Consider the following 23,921-nt stretch of genomic DNA (forward strand, 5'->3'; position numbering starts at 1 on the left):
TTGGATGGAAAATCTACAAATCTTTCAGCATCGTATCCATGAGCACTGTTGTGTGATGTTATCCAGAAAGCATGTGACCTACTCTGCATGTCCACACAATGAGTGTGCAGTAAACCTCTGGATTTTAGAGCTTTGAGTCGCCATCAAATGTCTAACTGCTTTCCTTTTCTACCGTTTCTCCTTTTTTATTACCCCAACAGGTCTTCTTGCATCGCCCCAGTCGGCTCCGGGGAGCCTGGAGAACAGTAAGCCCAGTGAAAGCCGGATAAATGGCACCGGTGGCAGCAGGGAAAACAGCACAGTGGACTTCAGCAGAGTGAGTTTCTTTGAGTTGGTTGTAGACATTGCAGATGCCTATCACTTAAGCTAGATTCAGACAACATAATCACACAAAAAAAATCAGTCCAATTTGACATAAAAAAACAAATATTAAAAAATATTTTTTTAATTATTTAAACTTTAATGTATTATTTATTTTATTTTTTTTTGTAATGCGATTTTTCTTAAAAACAAAGCACTATAGTAAAAATTTAAATGCACAAAAACAACATCATCAATTAAAAACCAGCTTAAATGTGCTAACTAAAAGTGATCCAAAATTTATGCAGTTATGATATTAAAAAGTAAGTGCACTCTTTAATTTTGGGCTTTGAATGAAAAAGGTATTTTTTTATCATAGTCTCTCATAAGTTTACATTGAGGCTGGTGATCATAAAACCTCCACATAATTTTACATTTGTTTGTTGTTGTTTTTTTTTAAAAGTGTAATTTCTGTTTTCATGTTCCTTTTGATCATGTTATTTGTTAAATTATGCAAAATAAACTGATGATAATAAAATGTACTAATTTGTAAAGTGTAAAATATAAATAAGTGTAACTAAAGGCATTGTACAAAACTGATCTGAAAAAACTTGCAAATAAATACAAACAGTGCTCAGCATAAATGAGTACACCCTATACAGATACTGCTTTCAAATTAATGTTTTCTATAGGATGCTTAACAATAATATACAGTTATATGTGCATATACTGTACATTAGATTAGTCAGTACTAGAGCCAAAACTGAATCTAATCTAATAAAAAAAGCTTCACAGTTTCACAGTTCAAAGATGACACTTCCTGACAAAAGTTTTGTCATCGATCCCAGTTGTGGGAGCAACAAATAATACCTTTACTTCTAGTTGATCATTTGGAAAAGTGGCAGAAGGTAGACTTTTCTGATGAATCATCTGCTGTACTGCATCTCAATCAGTCAAGTTTGGTGAAGGAAAAATCATGGTTTGGGGTGAGTGAAGTGGATGGCAACATCAACAGCCTGAGGTGTCAAGACATTTGTGCTGCCTATTATATTACAAACCACAGGAGAGGGCAATTTTTTCAGTAGGATAGCACTCCTTCTCATACTTCAGCCTCCACATCAAAGCTCCTGAAAGTAAAAAAGGTCAAGGTGCTCCAGGATTGGCCAGCCCAGTCACCAGACATGAACATTATTGAGCATGTCTGGGGTAAGATGGAGACATTGAAGATGAAGCCAAAGAGTCTTGATGAACTCTGGGAGTCCTGCAAGAACGCTTTCTTTGCCATTTCAGATGACTTTATTAATAATATTTGAGTCTTGCATTGCAGAGATGTGTGGATGCAGTCCTCCAAAGCTCATGGGAGTCATACACAATATTAATTCTTTTTCCACTGCACCATGACTTTATATTCTATACTGTACATTATTTCTGTTAATGGATAAGACTTTTGTCTAAGCAAAGTCAGTCCTTACTGTCCTAATTAAATAATTAAAAAAATCAAGGCATGATCATTTTTTATTTTGGTAAAATAAACGTAATCTAGAGACCTTTGCCTTTCAAAAAATGATCAACTAGAAGTCAAGTTATTGTTGTTCCTAAAACTTGGATGGGCGACAAGACTTTTGTCAGGTAATGTAGTACACCTAAATAAATATGTTGGGTAAAAATATTGAATTTATTTTTAATAAACAGGATAAATCAAGAGAAATATATATATAAAAAAAATCTAATTTAGTTGAAATGGCAATAACTCCTTTGAATTTAAATTGGATTATCTTTCTATTCCTATACATGTTTGGTGACCAAACTTTTATTTTAATGCATAAAACTGTTTAATAAAATGGTCTTGTTTAAATGCACCAAAAAGTGTTGACTATATTCTCTGAGAAATTAATATAAATATTTATTTTCAAGGCGGTGTACTTTTTTATGCTGAGCTTTGTATAGCAAACACTGAATGCTGTTCGTGTCTGTCTGGTTGGTATCAGGACAGCCAGTCCCCTTTTCACTGTAGTTGCGGCTCTCTGGGAGTGGGCAGCAAAAGGCCTGCTGTAAGTCTCTGCACGGTTCTAACTTCATGTGCTCCAGTGTGTGGCCATCGAGTGCTTCATGAGGTTGTGTTCGTGACTCTGTGATGTCTTCTCGAGTGGTTAACCATGTTATGATTACTGCATCATGTGTTGTGTTCAGTGATGTCAGAAGTGTCTTGTGGAAAAAGGAACCATGATTCTGTTTTGATTTTGTTTAGTTTCAGCCTACAGCAGGGAAGATAAGTATTGGATACCTCATATTTTTTTCCTGGGAATAATATTTCTAAAGGAGCTGTTGACATGGAATTGAACCAGATTTTGGTAAAAACCCAAACAATACAAACATAAAAATAAAACAAAAATAAAAAAATCTGAATGTGTAATAACAATGGAATGACACAAGGAGAAAGTCCTGAACTACTGATTTAATACTTTCTATAAAATGCTTTTTTGGTGATGGCAGCTTAAAGACTCCTTTCATATGGAGAATGAAGTCACATGCATTGCTCAGGTGTGAGATTTTCACAGTCTTCAACAAAGTGTAAAAAACTTGATGGTTCTGTGGGTCTCGTCTATCAAATCTGATCTTTATTTTGTATTTTCTATTGGATTCAAGTCAGGTGATTGGCTGGGTCATTCTACAGCTTGATTTTCTTTCTCTTAAAGCATTTGAGAGTTTCCTTTGCTGTGTTTTAGATTATTGTCTTGCTGAAACTTCCCTCGTTTCATCTTCATCATCCTGCTCATGTAGACGTTGGACTGAAGTAGGTAATATTAATTTACACTGAGGAAGGGCAGAGGGTTCCTGAAGAACTGCTGAGAGATTTCAGCTGCTGTCTGGGCTTTCACTGCCTTTCTACACCTCCCTTTCTTCATGTGTTCAGTTCCTTTTCCCTGTGTCATTTCATTTTATTACACATAACTTCACTTGTAAACTAATTAGTTTTGTTTTCTTTGAATATATGGATTTCTTTGGTTGTTACCAACATCCAGGGAAAATTTCAAGTCAAGCCAAGTTTTTCTTTTCTGAGAAAAATGGTGACATGTTCAATACTTATTTTCCCCGCTGTAAAACAGGCTCAAAATTGGAAAAATTTGTCATATTTACTCAGCCTTTACTTGTTCAAAGCCAGTTTGGGTTTTGTTTTGTTTTTGTTCTGTTGAACACAAAATGAGATGTATTGAAGAATGTTGCAAACCTGTAACAATTGACTTTCATAAAAAATAAATACTGTGGAAGTCAATGGCTTTTCAGAAATATCTTTTGTGTTCTACAGAACAGAAAAACTGGTTTGGTACAGGTAAAAGGTGAGTAAATAATGAGAGAATTTTCATTATTGGGTGACCTATTCCTTTAAAGCGAGACCTTCAGACAGACTGTTATTTTTGGGATGAATTCAAAATAGTGGTTTAGTGAAATGTTTTTTTTTATTGGATGTAATGCTGTAGTACATGGTGTCTGCAGGGATTTAAAAGTCTTAATTTCTTACATTTCAAAAACTAAATTTTAGGCCTAAAAGTATTAAACTCACTGAAATATTGTGTTGTTGGTCTTAAATCGTTTTAAACGGGTCTTAATTTTATTTGTTTATAAGAAGCTACCCTGTCAATCCAACACACATCCAATCACCAACAATACATTTTAATAAAACGTTCAGCCAAACTCTATTTATGACTAATATCATAAGCTTGTTGAGCATTCATTTAGTTTAAAAAAGAATTCTTTAAAAACTTCAAATAAAGTTATGTTGAAAAAATGTGTGTATAAATTTTGGGTCTGCTTGTTTTGACGCGTTATTAAAAAAGTGGCTAAGAAATAACTAATTAGGATTAGTTTTTTGATGGGGCAAGTAAAAATTATTGTTTCTGCTGGGCCATTAAAAATATCCTTGGCGTTTAGCCCTATATAAGTCTGCAATTTCATTCTCCATGGTCTTAAATAGTCTTAAATTTTACTTTTGGAAACCTGTAGAAACCCTGTAGTAGGACCTACTAATATTTGTTAATGCTTTAGACATCACACAATGAACATCATTTTTTTCTAATGTTAATTTATAAAACATTGTTAATTCATACTTTTTAATAATATGTTTGTATTAATGCATGATAAAAGATAAAATCTATAAATATGTATTTATTATTGTACAGGACTAAATGCTTTTGAAGCTTGTTTAATTTAAAGTGTTGTCTCAGTATTATATTATCACACACACAATATTTGGCTTATATTGTTTTTATGCTACATATTTACTCAACCTATATAAAGCAAAAAACTTCATCATCAGTAAATACATTCAAAGTGTTTGTTGTTGTAGTAATGTTTCGAAGAAATTCCCATAGTCATATGTTTCAAATTAAAACGGAAAATCTAATATACATATTAGACATATTATACATATGCTACATATTTATTAACTCAACCTTTTATACAGCAAAAAACAAACATCTTCATCATCATTGAATCAGTTTAGTCAAAGTTTAGAGTTTTTCATTCGTGTAATAACATTTTTGAACAAATTCTCATGGTCGTATGTTTCAAACTGAAACAGAAGCTCTAAACTAAAACATTATTTTCTGTTTTTTATCAAATGTCCTAGAAATTGTGCACAAAATATTTGTATTGTAATGTTTTTATGCTACATATTTATTTACTCAACCTATATACACACAAAAAAAACTTCATCAGTAAATACGTTCAAAGTTGTTGTTGTAACAACGTTTTGTTGTTGTAGTAATGTTTCGAAGAATTTCCCATGGTCAAATGTTTCAAATTAAAACAGAAACTCTAAACTAAAACATTATTTTCTGTTTTTCAACAAATGTCCTACAAGTTGCGCACAAAGTATTTGAAATACAATATTATTATGCTACATATTTATTTACTCAACCTATATACAGCAATAAACAAATGTTGTCATGATTATTAAATCAGTTTAGTAAAGGTTTAGAGTTTTTTTTTATTCGTGTACTAACGTTTTTGAACAAATTCTCATGGTTGTATGTTTCAAACTAAAACAAAAGCGCTAAACTAAAACATTTATTTTCTGTTTTTCATCAAATGTCCTAGAAATTGTGCACAAAATATTTGGATTGTAATGTTTTTATGCTACATATTTATTTACTCAACCTATATACACACAAAAAAAAAACTTCATCATCAGTAAATCAGTTCAAAGTTTAAAGTGTTTCCTTCTTGTAGTAAAGTTTTGAACAGATTCTCATGGTCGTATGTTTCAAACTAAAACAGAAACTCTAAACTAAAACATTATTTTCTGTTTTTCAACAAACGTCCGCCTGTTTTGGACCGTTTTCTTTGGGTGTTTGTAGTAGCTGTTAGTCTTTTTCTGACTCTGCAACTGATGCTGAACTTCAGGTGAAGTCCTGTTTTGCTAAGGGTTAGGTGACATCTTCCCATGAATACTGATCCTGGTTAGACAAACGTCACTCGCTAGGAGGAAAAACATTTCTCTAGACACGACTGGTTTGCATTCTGCTGTCCCGTGGATTGTGAAAGATCACCTCATTCTCATGTGTCGCTGGTTTGGTGTAACAGTTTGTTGTGCAATTGTTTCTTTTGTTCATTGTCAGTGGTTTACCGTAGAATAGTTTTTTGTTAGTAGGATTTATGTTTGTCTGTGTTTCCATTGTCACTGATCACCATGTTAAACTGGCCTGACCAGAGTTTGTTTAATTTCCTCCTGCTTTAAAAACCTGTTTTAATTTTTGCATGTTTACTTAAAGGAAATAAGTGTTTTTTCTTAATTTGATTTCCTACTGTACGACAAACTCTCATTATTAATCATTAGTGTCCGTAATGAATGATCTTTCGCTTATCTGTGCTCTAAAGGTGGACATGAATTTTATGAAGAAAATCCCACCTGGTGCTGAAGCTTCAAATGTTTTGGTGGGGGAGGTTGATTTCCTTGAGCGTCCAATCATTGCCTTTATCCGACTTTCGCCTGCTATTCTTCTCACCGGACTGACCGAAGTGCCCGTCCCGACAAGGTAGGACTACTAAAAACATGACTTGTTTTTACATGAATGGAGCCCCTTGTATGACAGGGGGATTTCATGACCGATATGTGAAACTTTCTTTTCTTATGGTTTTATCTATTTCCTTGTCTTGTTTTTACAGGTTTCTCTTCCTGCTGTTAGGGCCTTTCGGTAAAGGAGCCCAGTACCATGAGATTGGCAGATCTATAGCTACGTTGATGACAGATGAGGTGAGGCATCTACCCTGCAAGGTTCATACAGATTAGAACTCCTAATTGGATGCTTTAGACTTCAGTAACTTCGCTTTTGTGTTTATCTTTTAATCTGCTTTAATGAATGAATTAGATTTTATAAATCCGTGGGCTTGTTAAATAGATCTTTTTCACATTTCCGGGTTTCTCAGCAGCAGAAGTCATCATAGTTGGGTAAACGTAGAGCGCAGTGAATGGGAGAGTATAACGAATCATTTTTTACTATTGTATTTGCTAAAATAATACAAGAAAAACTCCAAGATGGTGTTATCAAGACTTACAAAGAAAGGAAAAAAAATAGTGTGAAGCTGATGATCGTTTTTTTTTTTTTTTGGCGCAAAATTGATATAATACATCTAAATTTTCATACGTTTTTTTTTTTTTTTTTTTAAATCAAAATATTAAAAACTTTCAAGGATTAAAGATTATGACGACTATAAAATGTATGTTAACAGTCTTGTAAAAAGGGTCCATCATCATGAAACTATACAATTTAAAATGTTAACATTTGTACGTTTAAATACAGTTTTACACATTTTCTATTAAAAAATTATCATATTCTTTTTTTTACTGCTGTAAAACGTATTTATTATAGTAATTATTTATTTTACAACATTCTGCTGTAGTAATATTCTTATTTCTTTGGTAATTTCTCACTTTATTTTGACAGTTTGTTTGTGAAGACACTTGTACATATGACAGTAATATTTCTCTCATATTAAATTGTAACAATTGCTGTTTAATTAAACCAATAAATGCAGCCTTAGTAAATGCCCTAGTAAGAAAAGACATTAAAGGAAACTCAAGTTATAATTATACATTTTAGATGGTAGCAGTTCTGTTTACTTGTGTATAATCATATTTTCATATCTTCTCTACCACCGTGACAGATCTTTCATGATGTAGCATACAAAGCCAAAGACAGGAATGACCTTCTGTCCGGCATTGATGAGTTCTTGGACCAGGTGACCGTTCTGCCTCCAGGAGAATGGGACCCCACGATACGAATCGAGCCTCCAAAGAGTGTCCCGTCTCAGGTATTTACCTCTTAGTTTGACTGTGGTAACTAGAGGTTTGCTGGTTTATTCTCTGAAAGGAGCCTGCTTTTATTATTAATAGGGTTCATTTTTTTGGCTTGACATTAGCTGTTTTTCCATCTGCCTTTTTTTATATGCATTTTGAACAAGCACATAAAAAATAAATGCTTAATGCAAATGCCGAGATGTGCATAAGTTTTGAAAATGCACATTTAAAACTTATCTTGACAACTGAGTAGGATTAAACGTTTTATTCGATAAGAAAAAAAGCTGTTAAATTAATTTAGCAAATAGAAATTTACAAAATAAATTCCAGCATGTGCATTCCCAAAGAGCATCTCGCACCTCCAGTGCATGTTCATTGTGTTTTGTAATTTATTAAATAAGAAAAAGGCCCACATTGGCTTCTTCTACCACAGCAAATAAAGTTTTTCGTTTAAATTTTTGGCTTCAGTTTATCAGGAAGTGACAATTTTGTTCTCTTTGACTCACTGGATGGAAATGTTTTAAGCAATACTTCAGTTTTGCGGGCAGCGCAGTGGGTATCGCTGTCGCTCACAGCAAGAAAGTCGCTGGTTCGAGCCTTGGCTGAGGCAGTTGGCATTTCTGTGTGGAGTTTGCATGTTTTCCCTGTGTTCGCATGGGTTTCCTCCGGGTGCTCCGGTTTCCCCCATAAGTCCAAAGACATGTGGTACAGGTGAATTGGGTAAGCTAAAAATTGTCCGTAGTGTACGAGTGTGTATGGATGTTTCCCAGTGATGGGTTGCAGCTGGAAGGGCATCTGTTGTGTAAAACATATGCTGAATAAGTTGGCGGTTCATTCCGCTGTGGCGACCCCAGATTAATAAAGAGACTAAGCCGAAAAAGAAAATGAAGTAATGAATTTCAGTTTTGCGTGTAACTTCACATCTTTTAAAGGAAACATTTTATACTTTTATCATTTTGTGTCTGCAGGAGAAGAGGAAGATGCCATCTATGCCGAATGGCTCTACTCCACAATCAGATGTGATCAAACAAGAAGCACACCATGCTGGACCTGAACTGCAGAGGACGGGACGGTCAGCGCTAACTTTGTGCATACATCACCTAAATGATTTTTGAGTTGGTCTATAAAGATCAGCTGTATGTTTATAGCCACACGAGACACAAAGCATATATTAAAAGAGGTTCTTTTGAACATGCTGCCCTAAATATGTCTGATGGGATTGTATAAATGACATACTTAGACATGCAGGGCTGTTATATGAAGTCATTATGATGTCTGGACTTTATAGACATGGATAAATGTGTCAATGCTGGACACTGTGTTAGGAAAAGTGAGAAGGGGGGAATGTAGGATTTACTTAAGTCTCTTTTGATGAAGGAGGACCTTATTAAACTCGCATTAGATGGAAGGGGGTAAAATGTTTTTATAGTGCAAATTTGGTAAGCCTTTCATGTCGGAGGTATTGAAAAATGGTGGTTTATTTAACAGTGGTGCCCATCCTTTGATCTGCAGCTTAAGTGGCCAGCCAGAGATGGCCGTGTAAGAGAGCCGTCCATTAAAATGTTATAAAAGCCACAGATTACGCTAAAAATATAGCACACCCCAAACAGCAGTTAGGACAAAAAGAGATGCCCTTAAAATATAAATTCTGAATGCATATGCTGACTTTATTATCACAATTTGAAAATATTCGTTAATGTATTTACTATCATGATTGAATAATGAACACTATTTTTAGATCATTTATTAATCATAGTTCAACATTTGCTAATGTATCATTAAAATCTAAAGAGGTGCTTATTTAATGCACTTAAGTTAATATGGACTAACTATGAAGTACTGTATTTTTATTATGATGGACTAACATTAACTAATGGAACTATTGTGAAGTGTGACCCCATTATTATAGTGAGTCAGGGACTTTAGTTTACAGAGTTAACTCCACTGTTACATCTGAGAGTGATGGTCTTAGTTTATTTCAGTTTAAAAATAAGTATATATAAAAAATAAGAATTATAAAAATTAATAATAATTAAATTAATTAATAGTTCGTTAAAATGACATTTTATGAAAATAAAATAAAACCAATTTCAGCTAGTTGCCTGACCAAAAATTCTAATTTTCATCCAGATGAACTTGCTGTGTTTACATGCATATCATGGCAGGGTATCTGCTGGGTCTTTGAAAGTCTTAAAAGGCCTTAAATCTTAAAAACTAAATTTTAGCCCTTAAAGTCTTTGTAAATATTTTTAAAATATTGGACCCTTAAACTTTTTTTAAATGGGTCTTAATTTTTTTTGTTCATGTATAGCTACCCAATCCAATAAATACTGTAAATAATAAAACTTTTGTAACTTTTTTTTTTTAATTTAAGAATGTAAAACCTTTAAAACATTCTTTCAATTTATTTTTATTTTTAAGAAAGGTTATGCAGTTAACTACAATATTATTATTTTAATTATTAAATTATTATTGTATTATTAAATTATAAAATAGTTTGATAGGGCAAATAAAAATCTTTTTTCCAACTGGCCCATTCAAAAAACTCCTTGGCATTTAGCCCTAGCCCTTAGTCTAAAATTTAATTCATAATGGTTTTAAAAATGTCTTAAATCTTAAATTTAACTTGAATTCTTAAATTCTAAAATAGAATTTAATGAAAATAAAATATAAAATTTTTATTTCATGAAATCTGTTGCACTAAAAAAAAATGTAACTGAAGGAGAAATTGATTAAAAACAATATAGGCAACTGCAGAAACTAGCACTATTATTTATGTAAATTTGATTGCTTTTGTAAATATGACTTTTAGTATAAAACTAAAACCATAGCGTTTTATTATCAGAAAATAAAATGTTTAAATAAATTCAAAATGAAAATAAAATTTAATGAAAATAAAATATTCCTCATTTTTATTTCGTGAAATTTGATGTACTAAAAAAAAAATTACAACATAATGAGAAATTAATTAAATACTATATAGCCAACTGCAAAAACTAGCACTATTATTTATGTAAATTTTATGGCTTTGTAAAAATGACTTATTGTTTCCTCTTTTTCAGGATATTTGGGGGTCTGGTACTAGACTTGAAGCGGAAAGCTCCATTTTACTGGAGCGATGTTCGGGATGCTCTAAGCCTGCAGTGTTTGGCCTCCATCCTTTTCCTCTATTGTGCCTGTATGTCCCCCGTCATTACCTTCGGAGGCCTTCTGGGGGAAGCCACCAAAAACAACATAGTGAGTCAGACTCCTAGACTTGTCTCTGATGGAAAAGATCTGTGGAGGATTAAAGGAATACAAAAAATCTATGCCATCATTTGCTCTTTACTTGTTTCAAACATTTATGAGTTTTTCTTCAGTTGATTACAAAAGAAGATATTTTGAAAAATGTTGGAAACCGGTAACCATTGACTTCCATTGTGTTTGTTTTGTAAGTCAGTGGATACAGTTTGCAGCTTCAAAATGTCTTCTTTTTGTGTTTAACAGAACTAAGACATTCATAAAGATTTGAAACCACTTGTAAATAGTGTGTACATTTTTAGATTTTGGAGGAACTTTCCCTTTAAAGCCACAGAATAGATCACACTAGGATCAAATGTAGCCCATTCTCATTGTTTGTATTTTTTACTTTACCACATTTGTGATAACTTCTCTTTTGTCTGCATTTGATCCAGAGTGCCATTGAGTCTCTGTTTGGAGCTTCACTCACCGGTGTGGCCTTCTCTCTGTTTGCTGGTCAGCCTCTCACTATCCTTGGCAGCACCGGGCCAGTTCTGGTTTTTGAGAAGATTCTTTTTAAGTTCTGCAGGTGAGAGAGACTCACTTTTAATAAAGCATCACATCATTTCTCTTTCTGTTCCTCAAGCATTTATTTTTGCATATCAGAATTCATGCAGAGGGATATTTTATGACCGTTTCATATAATTTTGTCACAGTGCCCTCATTATGCTTTATTGATGGTTCTTTATTGGTTTCTTACAGTAGGTTTACTTCTATTCATGGTCAAAATAAATGCTTTAATTTTCTTATAATAAGCATTGCAGCATTTAGCTCTTTCATTGCTGTCTGAAATGTTTGGGTTAAAGAATTAATCCACACACAAAAATGACATGTTATTGATTCCTCACTCTCCTGTCATTCCAATCCTTCTTAGTAAGCCTTTGTTCATCTTTGTATCACAAATTAAAACATTTTAGATGAAACCGGAGAGCTCTCTCATCCTCCATAGACGGCAACAGTCCACACCAAAAACATTGTCTTAAAATTTCATGTGACTTGGTGGTCCAACTGTAATCATTATCCGAGAACATTCTCCAAGAACGTTTTTGTGCACCAAAAAACCTGTAAAACCAACTTTGGTCGCCTATGTGTCATGTTTGCTATGGCCAGTAAGACGAATTGCCATTAGAATGAGCAGTGCAACATGCCTTTGTAAAAAGAAAGTCATTTTTAAAGTTTTTTTAGTTTTTGGTGCATAAAACTTTTCTTTGAGCTCTAAATGATTACAGATAAACCACTGAAGTCACATGGAATGTTTTGACAATGCTTTTTGGTTCCCTTTCTGGACTTTGAATGTCTCTGTACAGTTGCTGTCTATGGAGTATGAGAGAGCTCTCAGATTTAATCTAAAATATTTTAGTTTGTGTTCAACGAAGGTGTCGGGTGATCGGAACAGCATGTGGGTGAATAATTAATAACAGAATTTACATTTTTGGTTGATCTAACCCTTTTTTGTAAACAGCACATTTCTGGAAAACCTGTTCTGCTTTGATTGATTTGCAATCTGCTGAGACTGAACTACCAATTACAAGGTGGCAGAATCCAAACACATGACCATATCTGGATTCCCCAGCAGTCATGTGAACAGTAACAGTGGTGTCTGTTTTACCCTATCAGTTTCAATCCAGAGTCCATCCAAGAAGAAAATACTTATTTCATGATGTTCAGTGTGTTTTATTTATTATTATTTAAAATATTTCACTCTATCGAAACATTGATATCTCAAAGCTATTAAAACTCATGAGCCACAGAACAAGGAAGGCCAATAAAACTGCTCTTATAAAACTTAAAACCTACATTTAAAACAGACCAAAATCATTCCAGAATATGTGCCGCTTAATATTGACATTTTTTTGCTTAATTTATTTATTTTTTTAGTTCCATATTGATGTTAGTTTGTTTCCTGTTATGATAGTGATTTGTTTTTTAATTCCACAGCACCGTCTGCTGGTAGAGGAATGGTACAGCATTGGAGATAAAAGAGTTAAAGTTTAATAATATAACCCTACAGTTAGTTGTTTTAATGTTTCAAAATGTTCAATTAAAGTTCAATAAATAATTACAGTTTTTCTCCATTGGTTTGGCTCATTTCTTGAAACAGGAATTACATTCTCAAGACAGCACGGACAAACTTACAAACCACTTGCCAATTGTTCACAACAGAATTGATTTTCTCATTTCTCATTGATTTTCAAAGTACATCTTTGCAAATGATTAAGTACAGGTAGTCTACATTTAGCACAATTTCCAAGTGAATAGATCTAGTTGATCTAAAATATTTATTACACATTTTTTACTGGCCACATCCGCTATTAAACATTGTTTAATTCACTGTCAGTTTAATGGGGAAGGGATTGATCGAATAAGTCTAATTGATGGAAGATTTGCAAAGGAATGTGATGTTCTTTTGTAAAAGTATTTTGTAGTATTGTTTAAATGTGAAATACAGTATTTTTTATATATATTTGTGGCTGCTGTATTTTGTAGTATATTTTCATACACCTAAAATTAAGGGATTAAGTATTTTATTTTAAAATACATTTTAATGTATTTTTGCCCAACCCTAGCTACTCTTAACCTAAAAACCTTATTTCTTAAAATTTTTTTATAGACCTTATAAATTACTTTTAATTAGTTTTATACACAATTACATTGTCAAAAGACAAAAAAAAAAAAAAAAAACACAGTACTGTAACCATTTTTAATAAAGGCCGAAAGGTGGACACGACGGATATTCCAGTGGTCCTGTCATAGTGACAAAACGTCTAAACATTTTGACTTGCAAAGGCACGAAGCATTTTGTGGACACTGACTGTTTAAATGAGAAGGAAATTTAGTTTTGACACACGAGTGAACAGTTTTGGGAAAGATAGGAGCTTTTACAAGTAAGCTATAGTATTGTGCTGAACACTCTACGATCTTAGATGTAATTTAATTCCTGTTTCAAGAAATGAGCCAAACCAATGGAGAATAACTGTAAAGGAATTACCAAATACCTGTAATAGCAGAAAGTGATGTTTCAGATATATCAGCTGCCTTTATCCAGAGTACTATTTAACCTGTATGTGTGTGCCTCCTCAGTGACTACGGTTTGTCCTACCTCCCTCTGCGCACCAGCATTGGCCTGTGGACGGCTTTCTTGTGCCTTCTTCTGGTTGCCACAGATGCCAGCTCTCTGGTGTGCTACATAACCAGATTCACAGAGGAGGCCTTCGCTGCTCTCATCTGCATCATCTTCATCTACGAGGCCTTGGAGAAGCTCTTCCAGCTGGGGAAAATGTACCCTTTCAACATGCATGACGATTTGAACAACCTCACATTTTACACGTAAGAAAGAGTTTTTATTAGAATTTTATTATGTCATACAAGTAGAGCGCAATACTTAATTAGACTTAAGGATATTAAATTATGAAATGATTTATCCCATGCAACAAAAAATGTTCCTCCTTAACAGGTTTTAAGAGATGCATAAGGAATCACTTTAATGTTGTTCTTTAGCATTGTAGTAATTCTGTTGTAGGTATGATTTCATTGTAGTTTATTGTTGTGTGTGTATGTGACTTTGTAATTTCGTTTGTGTGTGTGTATTCAGTATTCACTTGTAACTATTATTTAGCATTTGTTGTAATGTAGTTGTTTGTCATTGTTTATTATTATTATTATTATTATTATTATTATTATTATTATTATTATTATTATTACTATTATTATTATTTAGGTAGTGGCTTCAATTAAGCTTTTGCCTCTTCCTGCACATTATGGCTTATTTTTTCTATTTTATTCCAATATTTTTGAGTTTTTATTAGTGGTGTAACAGATCACAAATCTCACAGTTAGGATCACTCTACTGTTTTTGAGTCATGGATCGGACCATTTTTCAGATCAGCAAAAAAGGAGGGAGACAAATGTCATTTGATTTGCATTTATACAAAAATATTACTGCAAAAAACATTGGTTTTGACAAACAGAACTTAGAACCTGTAGTTTTAACAACAAAAAAAAAGGAAAATATTCAATACGAAGAATAATCTTTGCTACTGTTGCTGATAATGCTAACTTTAGAAACCTTGTACAACATATTATGTTTATTTTCAATTGATGATTCAACAATTAACACATAAAACATCATGTTTCATTATAGGTGGATTAGTTTTGAAAGCCTATTCAGTGACATAATTTTGATGGTTGTTTGTCGCCACCAGTTAGTTGTACAATGTGATTGTTACAACATTCACCAGCGTCAAGTTCCATCAAACCATAATTTTAATCTAACTGAACTAAAGTAACTAACTGAAAAAGTGAGCAAACTGAATCTCTCGATCAAACCCAGATTTGAATGCAGTGCTTCGAAGGATTAATAAACATATGCAAATCATTATCATTGATCATTCATGTTGTGCAGTTTGATTTGAGTCACGAACGTTTAATTGTGCAGTTTTACACTGAATGCATTAATGCAGGCTAAACATACAGTGACAGAAAACACATTTAATTAATAACCTAAGAAAGCATTTAGGTTCCACCACAACTTTTTCTGTCATCGTTATATTTTACATGGAAGCCAAAATGCTTTCATACACATGATTTGAATGACGCGGGAGGTGATCTCGCTGCGATTGTTAGAAATGTTGGATTAACCTACAAAAATTTGTGAATTTGCAGGTCACGTGCATTCCGAACTCTGGGTTGTGATCTGTTACACGCCTTGTTTTTATGCAAATAAATATACATATTTTTTAAATCATCTCCTTAATGACTGATTAAATGTGCGCGTGTGTGTGTGCGCGTGTGTGTGCGTGTGTTTATTTATATATATATGTATATATAAATATATGTATATATACATTTCTTAACAGATGTCAGTGTTCGCCTCCATCCAATACCACACAGAAGATGGAGCAGTCATGGAACCAGTCAGGGTTTACTTATGACACCATTAATTGGACTGAGCTTAATGTGCAAGTATGCAGATTATATTAAAAGTGTTTTTTTTTTGTTGATGTTTTTTAAAGGCCAATAATGTGTCCAATATTTATGAAATTTCGTCTCTTTTGACAAATATAAATGTAGAAATATTTAAAACTAAAGAAGCAGCCAAATGCTCTTTGGGCTAGGAAAATTCATATCAATTAAATTGTCAGTTCAAATAAATTGTTATCTGATATGTAGTCTGATACACAGATGAAAAATTTGTAAAGAATTTTACTCATGCTGGAACATTCGCGTAACAAATAATATGTATATTCATAGCAGCATCAAAGTTAAAATAAATCTATTAATCAGGAAATGACCTAAATTAGTAAGTGAAAAGGTTGCAAACTGATGATTTTCTTGATAAACAATAACTTATTCCTATTCTTAATAGCTTAAACAATCATTTTCAAACTCAGAAAGCAGTTCAGTATTGAAAGAGGAGCATTTGGACACATATCCACCGCTCTGCCGCTGAGACTGCAGCTCTGCACAAGACCTTTGGCCAGCGGAGAAATTAAAATGGTTTTTCCCAACTGAGTCTGGTTGCTCTCAAGGTTTTTTTTTCTTCACTTTCGCCAATTAGTGAAGTTTTTTTCCCTCTCCGCTGTTGCCACTGGTTTGCATGGTTTGGGATCAACACATGGTTTTGGGATGGGTTGGATTTGCTCTTCAGTGTTTGGACTCTCAGTAGTGATTTTTAAACCACACTGAACTGAGCTAAAATGAACTGAACTTAAACACTGAAAACTGAACTATACTGTTCCAATTTACTATGACCTTTTATGTGAAGCTGCTTTGACACAATCTACATTGTAAAAGCTCTATACAAATAAAGGTGAATATCCAATACTTTAATAGACTTAAATCACAATGTGCAATGTTAATATATTCAGCTGTAAATTTTCCAGAGAAGTCTCCCATTCATTTAAAGGTAAACCGGAACTAAAAATACACTGCATTGCCATTAGGGGAAATTGTGAAAAGTGCTATTGTACAGTATGTTGACCAATTACTGTCATATTCTAGTAAACCAGACATTAACGGAAAGCTTATTTTTCAGCTTTAAGGTGATGTTTAATACTCAATTTCAAAAAACTGTCACTTCTTACTGGTTTTGTGTTCCATGGTAACCTATAAGGGAGAACCAATGAGATGTTAATAACTGATTAGACTAAAGATTTTCGCTGCTTGTTCAATCTACTTATTTAAAATAAGCTGAATCAACACAATTCTTGAGTTTTTTTGGGGGCGACAACTTAAATGTTTTGTTCAATCCACTTAAATTTGTAAAAACAATTACGTTAACCTAATCGATTTGTGTTGGGACAGCATGAAGGAATTGTGTTGAACCCAGCATTATATTTACAGTCTTTATGTAGGCCCTATTTGTTATTTCTAGTGTTTTTCTTTGCATTTTAGTGCATCGCAGAATCAGAATCACAATCACAAAAATATATTTTGTTGTCTCTCTTTAAAGGATTGCAGGGATTTTCATGGCGAGTTTGTGGGTCCTGCCTGTGGACAGAATGGCCCGTACATCCCTGATGTGTTGTTCTGGTCTGTCATTCTCTTCTTCACCACTTTCTTCCTCTCGTCCTTCCTCAAGCAGTTCAAGACCAAGCGCTATTTTCCCACTAAGGTCCGTCAAGTGCTCTGCCTGGTCATGTGCTGATAAATGTCATTTAATCTAATGTTTAGCTTCTGTCCTCTGCAGGTCCGCTCTTCCATCAGTGACTTTGCAGTTTTTCTAACCATCATGATCATGGTCTTGGTGGATTATCTAGTGGGCATCCCCTCTCCTAAACTGCACGTCCCAGACAGATTTGAGGTACTATACATAATATTTTTTTATTATTGATGTGTTTTTGTGTAAAAAAAGAAAGAAAATAAGACAAACCTTTTGACCTTTTTTTCCCCACTGCCTCAATTTGGCTAATGTTTAGTTCACAAAAAAATTTAAATCAGTATTTTTAGAGCAGTTACATGCACAGCTTTATATCTCAGATTTTCAATGAGCTTATCATCATGTGAATGGAAACAGAATGGTCAAATTTTAAATCAAACAAAAAGTGCTCGATTCATCACAATAAACAGCAAAGATCAGTCAAAGGCACTCGAAAAATGAAAAAAAAGCCTTTATTGACATGGCTGTTCCTTAAAACTGTGCTGAGTTTTTAGGAATAGACGAGTTTTAAGCCTTGGACTGATTTTTGCTGTTTAGAATGATCAAATTTGTTTTAAGTAGCCCAAAATAAACAGAAAACACGCTTAGCGGGGTTTAGTTGACTCTAAGCCACCCCAGCTGTTTTTGTTTGTTATCTCGCTGGGATTTGGCTGTTGATTTAACCTCTCTTGTCTTCTTTCCTCCAGACAAGAGAGCTTGTGAACAATACGATGCTCTCATGTCATGGTCTTGTGATGTAAAAATGCTCAACTTAATAGCATTCAATGTTTTGGGGATAACAAAACCTTTTTTTTTTAGTATTATGTTTTTCTGAAAATTCTGATAAATTAATGAAAATTAATAAGCATAATAAAATCATTTCTGAAATATGAAAGATCATGACTGAATCTTTTAATTTAAAACAAATTGTAGGCTTGGTCAAGCTTCCTTAAATAACATTTACAAAAAAAGTTACCAACTGAAAACCTTTTAAAAGTGATGTGTATATACATATTCAAGTTTTTTTTTTTTTTAATTTAGCCACTATTTATTCCCAAATATTTCTGTGCATAAAAATGCAGAAATAATAACAACGTTTTTGGGCCCTATCATGCACCCGGCACAAGGCGCGACGCAATTGTTATTTGCTGGTTTCAGCTTGGCGCAAGAGTCGTTTTGACGTTTTGCACCAGGCTGTTTAAATAGCAAATGCATTTGCGCTCATATGTGTGCCCATAAGCGTTCTGGTCTAAAAAAGGAGGAGTGTTGAGGCGCATTGCTGGCGCGTTGATATTTTGAGGAACTTAAATAGTCTGTTCAATAGATCAGATCAAAGCTGGTCTATTGTCCAGCGCAGAGCGCGTTAGTTGTGCGCCTCGCTTACACATTGCTTAATACACACAGGGTGTACAGTAATACGCAAATATCTTTACATATGAAAAATAATTAATTATTACAATATTACAAAAAATATTATTTTCTTGCCTACATAAATATAAAAACCACTGCCTTCATGCCTTCATCTCAAGGGGGCTTTTTCAGTTTATTCGTAACAATTTGCTTTTGAATAATGTTGTTATTATTAGCAGTATTATTTATTATATGCATATCTATATTTGTTTCATTAAAAACAAGCTTAGATTTGCCCACCTTTCAGGTTTTAGACCATATAGGGCATAGCATGTGTGTTTGGATATAACTCAGTTTTTTGACCACACTTCGTTATTATTGTTCATTTATACGTTTGCTGGAAATTAGATCTGAATTTAGAAAAAAGTTTTAAAACAAATCTTTGCGCTTAATAAACAAAATTAATTATGTATAGGCTAATAGATGTCTGTGAGTACAACATGTTTCCCTATCCACGAGAATGAAAGTGAAAGTAAATAATGAGGAGGCTCATCTCTCATTCTCGCCTGCAGATGCTCTGTTTAACTGTTTTCTCACTAGTGAAGCGCTCAGTTTTTACACTTACAAAGTCTGCCATGTATATAGGCATGGCATCTCTTAAAGGGAATGGGAGATGAGACTCTGATTGGTTTATTCTCAAAACACACCTATAACTCATTAAAAGAATAAGCACAACCCTGTTAGACCATGCGGTGCAAAGCAGATTTTTCCATCCTTAAAATAGCAAAAGTGGATTCTGACACGCCCTTTATGCTTTTGCGCCCTGCGCTTTGCACTTTGCACATGGATTGTCAAAATAGAGCCCTTTGTGTGAAAGTTGAGCCAATACATTTTTTCATGCTTTTTTTAAAAACCTTAAATGGCCAGTGTTAAAGTTCTGTAATATTTTATCTAAATAAATGAAAATTAGGTGGCTTAAAACTAAAAGAAGTCATTTTAAATGTTATAGTGGAATTTAGGCAATTTAATGTACAATATGATCAATAGATATTTGTTTTTTAAAATGTCAAAATATTATATTTAAGTGTTTTTAAAAATACATTTTAACACTAGTTGAACCTAAGGTGATTCAAAATAATAATAAAAAAGGATAAATAAACATGTAAACTGAAATATTCAGTGTCAGCTGGTGGCAGTAAGCTATTAAAAGATGATACTGTGCATGAAATATTGTTCATTCATAATTAAGTACATTTTATTTACTCTAAGAAAAAATAAGAGCTTTAATGTGAAGTGTATTTCTTCTGTCTCATAGCCCACGTCTAAGAATCGGGGTTGGCTGATATCTCCTTTGGGTGATAATCCCACATGGACACTGTTTGCAGCCGCTATTCCTGCTCTGCTGTGTACCATCCTCATCTTCATGGACCAGCAGATCACCGCTGTCATCATCAACCGCAAAGAACACAAGCTCAAGGTCAGTTCAGCAGTGTCCACATTCAGTTTTAAATATTTTTTTCATCAACAGTTTCATTGTACTTCCATGTGCAATGACAAAGTCTATTCTGATTCATTTAACAAGCCATCCAATTTCATTAGATTACCCATTACATTATCCATTACATGCCCAGACTTCTCAATTCAGTAAACATTTTGAGGTTTAATATTTTCAGACACTAGTGCACATGGCAATTTTATTAAGTGTCCAGTTATGCTTATGATCCAATTTAACGACATCATACAGCAATTGTGTTCTTGTTTTGTAAATTGTGGAAACCGCTGCAGTTCTGATGCTCATGACTCTTGTTCTGCAGAAAGGCTGCGGGTATCACCTTGATCTTTTGGTGGTGGCTGTGATGCTCGGCGTGTGCTCCATCATGGGTTTGCCCTGGTTTGTCGCTGCCACCGTCCTCTCCATCTCTCACGTCAACAGTCTGAAGGTGGAGTCGGAGTGTTCGGCTCCGGGAGAACAGCCCAAGTTCCTCGGCATCCGTGAGCAGAGGGTCACCGGCCTCATGATCTTTGTGCTTATGGGACTTTCTGTCTTTATGACATCGATACTCAAGGTATGACTCAGTTTATGTGTGATCATTATTAAGCCTGCTGTATGCTATTTGATGATCAAATGTTTAAGGCCTGTATAATATTAGCATGATCATAATGCATATACAGAACATTTGTCTTTTTGATGTGAAATGTCTTTTGATGTTCATGAAGTAATTGCAAGGATTACTTATTGCTAATACTTCAGTCCAATAAAGAGTTATTTTGAAGGACCCTTGGTTTACAATTATGAATGATTTGTTTTTAGTAAATATTGTATAAGTTTGATCATATGTCTTACTGTTGCAAAGATGTGAGTGATATAGCTCAGATTGATTTAGAAAACTGCTTTTGCTCCATTTTGAAGGAATATTTTTTTATTTTCTCTTATATATCATTATATGAGCCATAAAAGCCTAATGTTACCAAATCAGATTTTGTATGTACACTACATGACAAAAGTCTGGTCATCAGTCCAAGTTGTAAGAGCAACAAATAATAACTTCTACAGTAGTTGATCATTTGGAAAATGGCAGAAGGTAGATTTTTCAGATGAATCATCTGTTGAACTACACCCCAATCATCACAAATGCTGCAGAAGACATATCGGAACCCACTTGGACCCAAGATTCCCACTGAAATCAGTCAAGTTTGGTGAAGGAAAAATCATGGTTTGGGGTTACATTCAGTATGGGCGTGCGAGAGATTTGCAGAGTGGATGACAACATCAACAGCCTGGGGTATCAAGACATTTGTGCTGCCCATTACATTACAAACTACAGGAGAGGGCAAATTCTTCAGCAGGATAGCACTCCTTCTCATACTTCAGCCTCCACATCAAAGTTCTTGGATTGGCCAGCCCAGTCACCAGACATGAACATTATTGAGCATGTCTGGGGTAAGATGGAGGAGGCTTTTAAGATGAATCCAAAGGATCTTGATTGAACTCTGGGAGTCCTGCAAGAACGGTTTCTTTGCCATTCCAGATGACTTTATTAATAAGTTATTTGAGTCATTGTAGAGATGTGTGGATGCAGTCCTCCAAGCTCATAGGAGTCATACACAATATTAATTCATTTTCCACTGCACCATGACTTTATATTCTATACTGGACATTATATACAAAGTCAGACCTTACTGTCCTAATTAAATAATTAAATATCAAGGCCTGATCATATTTTATTTGGGTAAACTAAGCGTAATCTAGAGGCCTTTGCCTTTCATATAAGCCACTTCTGATACCAAATGATCAACTTGAAGTCAAGTTATTATTTGTTGTTCCCAAAACTTGGATAGGCAACAAGACTTTTGTCAGGTAATGTAAATGTTTTTTTTTTTTCATTTATTTAACGTTTTCGCTAAACCATTTCACCTCTTTCTATTATTCCATTTCTTTACAGGCTTAATTGTATTTTTATTTTTATACTTTACTCTCTAATTTTTTCCCTAACATCTCTATAGTTTATACCAATGCCTGTGTTATATGGAGTGTTCCTCTACATGGGTGTCTCATCACTGAGAGGCATACAGGTTGGCACATTTTTGTTATATTCACTATACTTTTTCACTACAGAATGAATGGATGTAAAAGCAGCACAAACTAAGATGGATTTGTGGTCATATTGTTTCTGTGTCCATTGCACTGTAGTTCTTTGACCGTATTAAGCTGTTTGGGATGCCAGCAAAGCACCAGCCTGACTTGATCTACCTGAGATACGTGCCACTGTGGAAGGTTCACATATTCACATTAGTTCAGCTCACCTGCCTGGTGCTTCTGTGGGTCATCAAAGTGTCTGCTGCCGCTGTCGTCTTTCCTATGATGGTATGTGTAACATTCAATTCCTACTTTTTAACATTCATTTTGTGTAATTATTTATTTTGCCTAATTCCACATTGTCTACAGGCCATTTATTGCATAATCTAATTACTCTTATTCACACAAAGTATAAATCACAATTACATAAGTGGCAATTACACATGCTGAATGTTCATAACTCCTCTAAAATATGTTGTCCTTGCTTGCGTGTTTTCTCTATAAAGCCCTCAGTATTGGATGTTAATAGGTTTTAGAAACCAAGAAGAAAAGGTATTTTGGTTTGAGAAAGCGATTTTCACATATCAGATATTGTTGATTGTTGTTATTTGAGATTTGAAAAAAGACCAGTAGCTATATGCGGTATAATACGGAGACACGGAAGGGACGTGATGATGGGGAAAAAAAAAAAATTTTTTTAAGTTTTGCATTCCCTTGCAAACTTCCTTTTCATACATATCAACCCTACCGGTTTTCCCGAGATTCTCCTGTATTTTACCATTCTATCCCGCTATCATCCTATCCTTAAGTATTTTCCCATATTTCTCCCATATTTTTAATCTTGAAAGCATGCTGAAATTAATATAAAAATGTCTTCATTCACTTTCTTTCCATTAAAGCTGTGCGTGGATCATCGCCCTTCAAATGCAACCTCTGGATCAGCGAATGCATGCATAAGTGCTAACTGACGGACGAGCTCCAAATGATAAACTGATCCTAGATCAGCTTCTGTACACGTCATTTAAAGTGACATCAAACAAGTGTTATCAAACAAGTGAAGGACAGCAAATGAATCACTTGTTTTGTTTAATAACAGAGGTGTCACTTTAAGAATGCACAGATCTGAAAGCATTCGATTACTTTAGTAACTGCTTGTGCTCATTTAAGAGAAAATATGTTGTGTTTAAAATAAAACATGCAGGAAGGACAAGCTTGCATATTATTAAGTATACTTGTCTGTTTAAACACACACCCAAATCCCAGAGTGTCCTGCACTTTAGCTCCTTTTTAAATTGTGTGTACAGAAGCTGATCTGGGATCAGTTTATCATACAGAGCGCATCCGTCAGTCAATGCTTATACATGCATTTACTGATTCAGAAGTTGCATAGGAAGGGCAATGATCGTCGAACAGCTTTGATGAATAGAAAGTGAATGCAGACATTTTTATATTAATTTCAGCGTGCTTTCAAGATTAAACGT

At 34.0% G+C, this 23,921-nt stretch overlaps 1 protein-coding gene across 6 annotated transcripts in view; it reads left to right on the plus strand.

Annotated features, from left to right (window-relative positions):
* The window catches only part of slc4a7 (solute carrier family 4 member 7), an 84,783-nt gene that overhangs the window by 48,473 nt on the left and 12,389 nt on the right, over window positions 1-23,921 (plus strand). For 5 of the 6 annotated variants that reach the window (XM_056474674.1, XM_056474678.1, XM_056474673.1 and 2 more), the window contains 16 exons: window positions 201-316; window positions 2,289-2,351; window positions 6,178-6,335; window positions 6,466-6,553; window positions 7,465-7,611; window positions 8,566-8,669; window positions 10,660-10,834; window positions 11,272-11,405; window positions 13,958-14,203; window positions 15,733-15,838; window positions 17,328-17,489; window positions 17,565-17,678; window positions 20,179-20,340; window positions 20,678-20,929; window positions 22,368-22,436; window positions 22,555-22,728. In XM_056474674.1, coding sequence (XP_056330649.1) covers window positions 201-316; window positions 2,289-2,351; window positions 6,178-6,335; window positions 6,466-6,553; window positions 7,465-7,611; window positions 8,566-8,669; window positions 10,660-10,834; window positions 11,272-11,405; window positions 13,958-14,203; window positions 15,733-15,838; window positions 17,328-17,489; window positions 17,565-17,678; window positions 20,179-20,340; window positions 20,678-20,929; window positions 22,368-22,436; window positions 22,555-22,728 — 2,270 coding nt within the window. The remainder of the gene's footprint in view (window positions 1-200; window positions 317-2,288; window positions 2,352-6,177; window positions 6,336-6,465; window positions 6,554-7,464; window positions 7,612-8,565; window positions 8,670-10,659; window positions 10,835-11,271; window positions 11,406-13,957; window positions 14,204-15,732; window positions 15,839-17,327; window positions 17,490-17,564; window positions 17,679-20,178; window positions 20,341-20,677; window positions 20,930-22,367; window positions 22,437-22,554; window positions 22,729-23,921) is intronic. The other variant, XM_056474675.1, reaches the window with a different exon arrangement.

The sequence above is a fragment of the Danio aesculapii genome, chromosome 16 (assembly GCF_903798145.1).
Source record: "Danio aesculapii chromosome 16, fDanAes4.1, whole genome shotgun sequence".
Classification (NCBI taxonomy): Eukaryota; Metazoa; Chordata; class Actinopteri; order Cypriniformes; family Danionidae; genus Danio; species Danio aesculapii.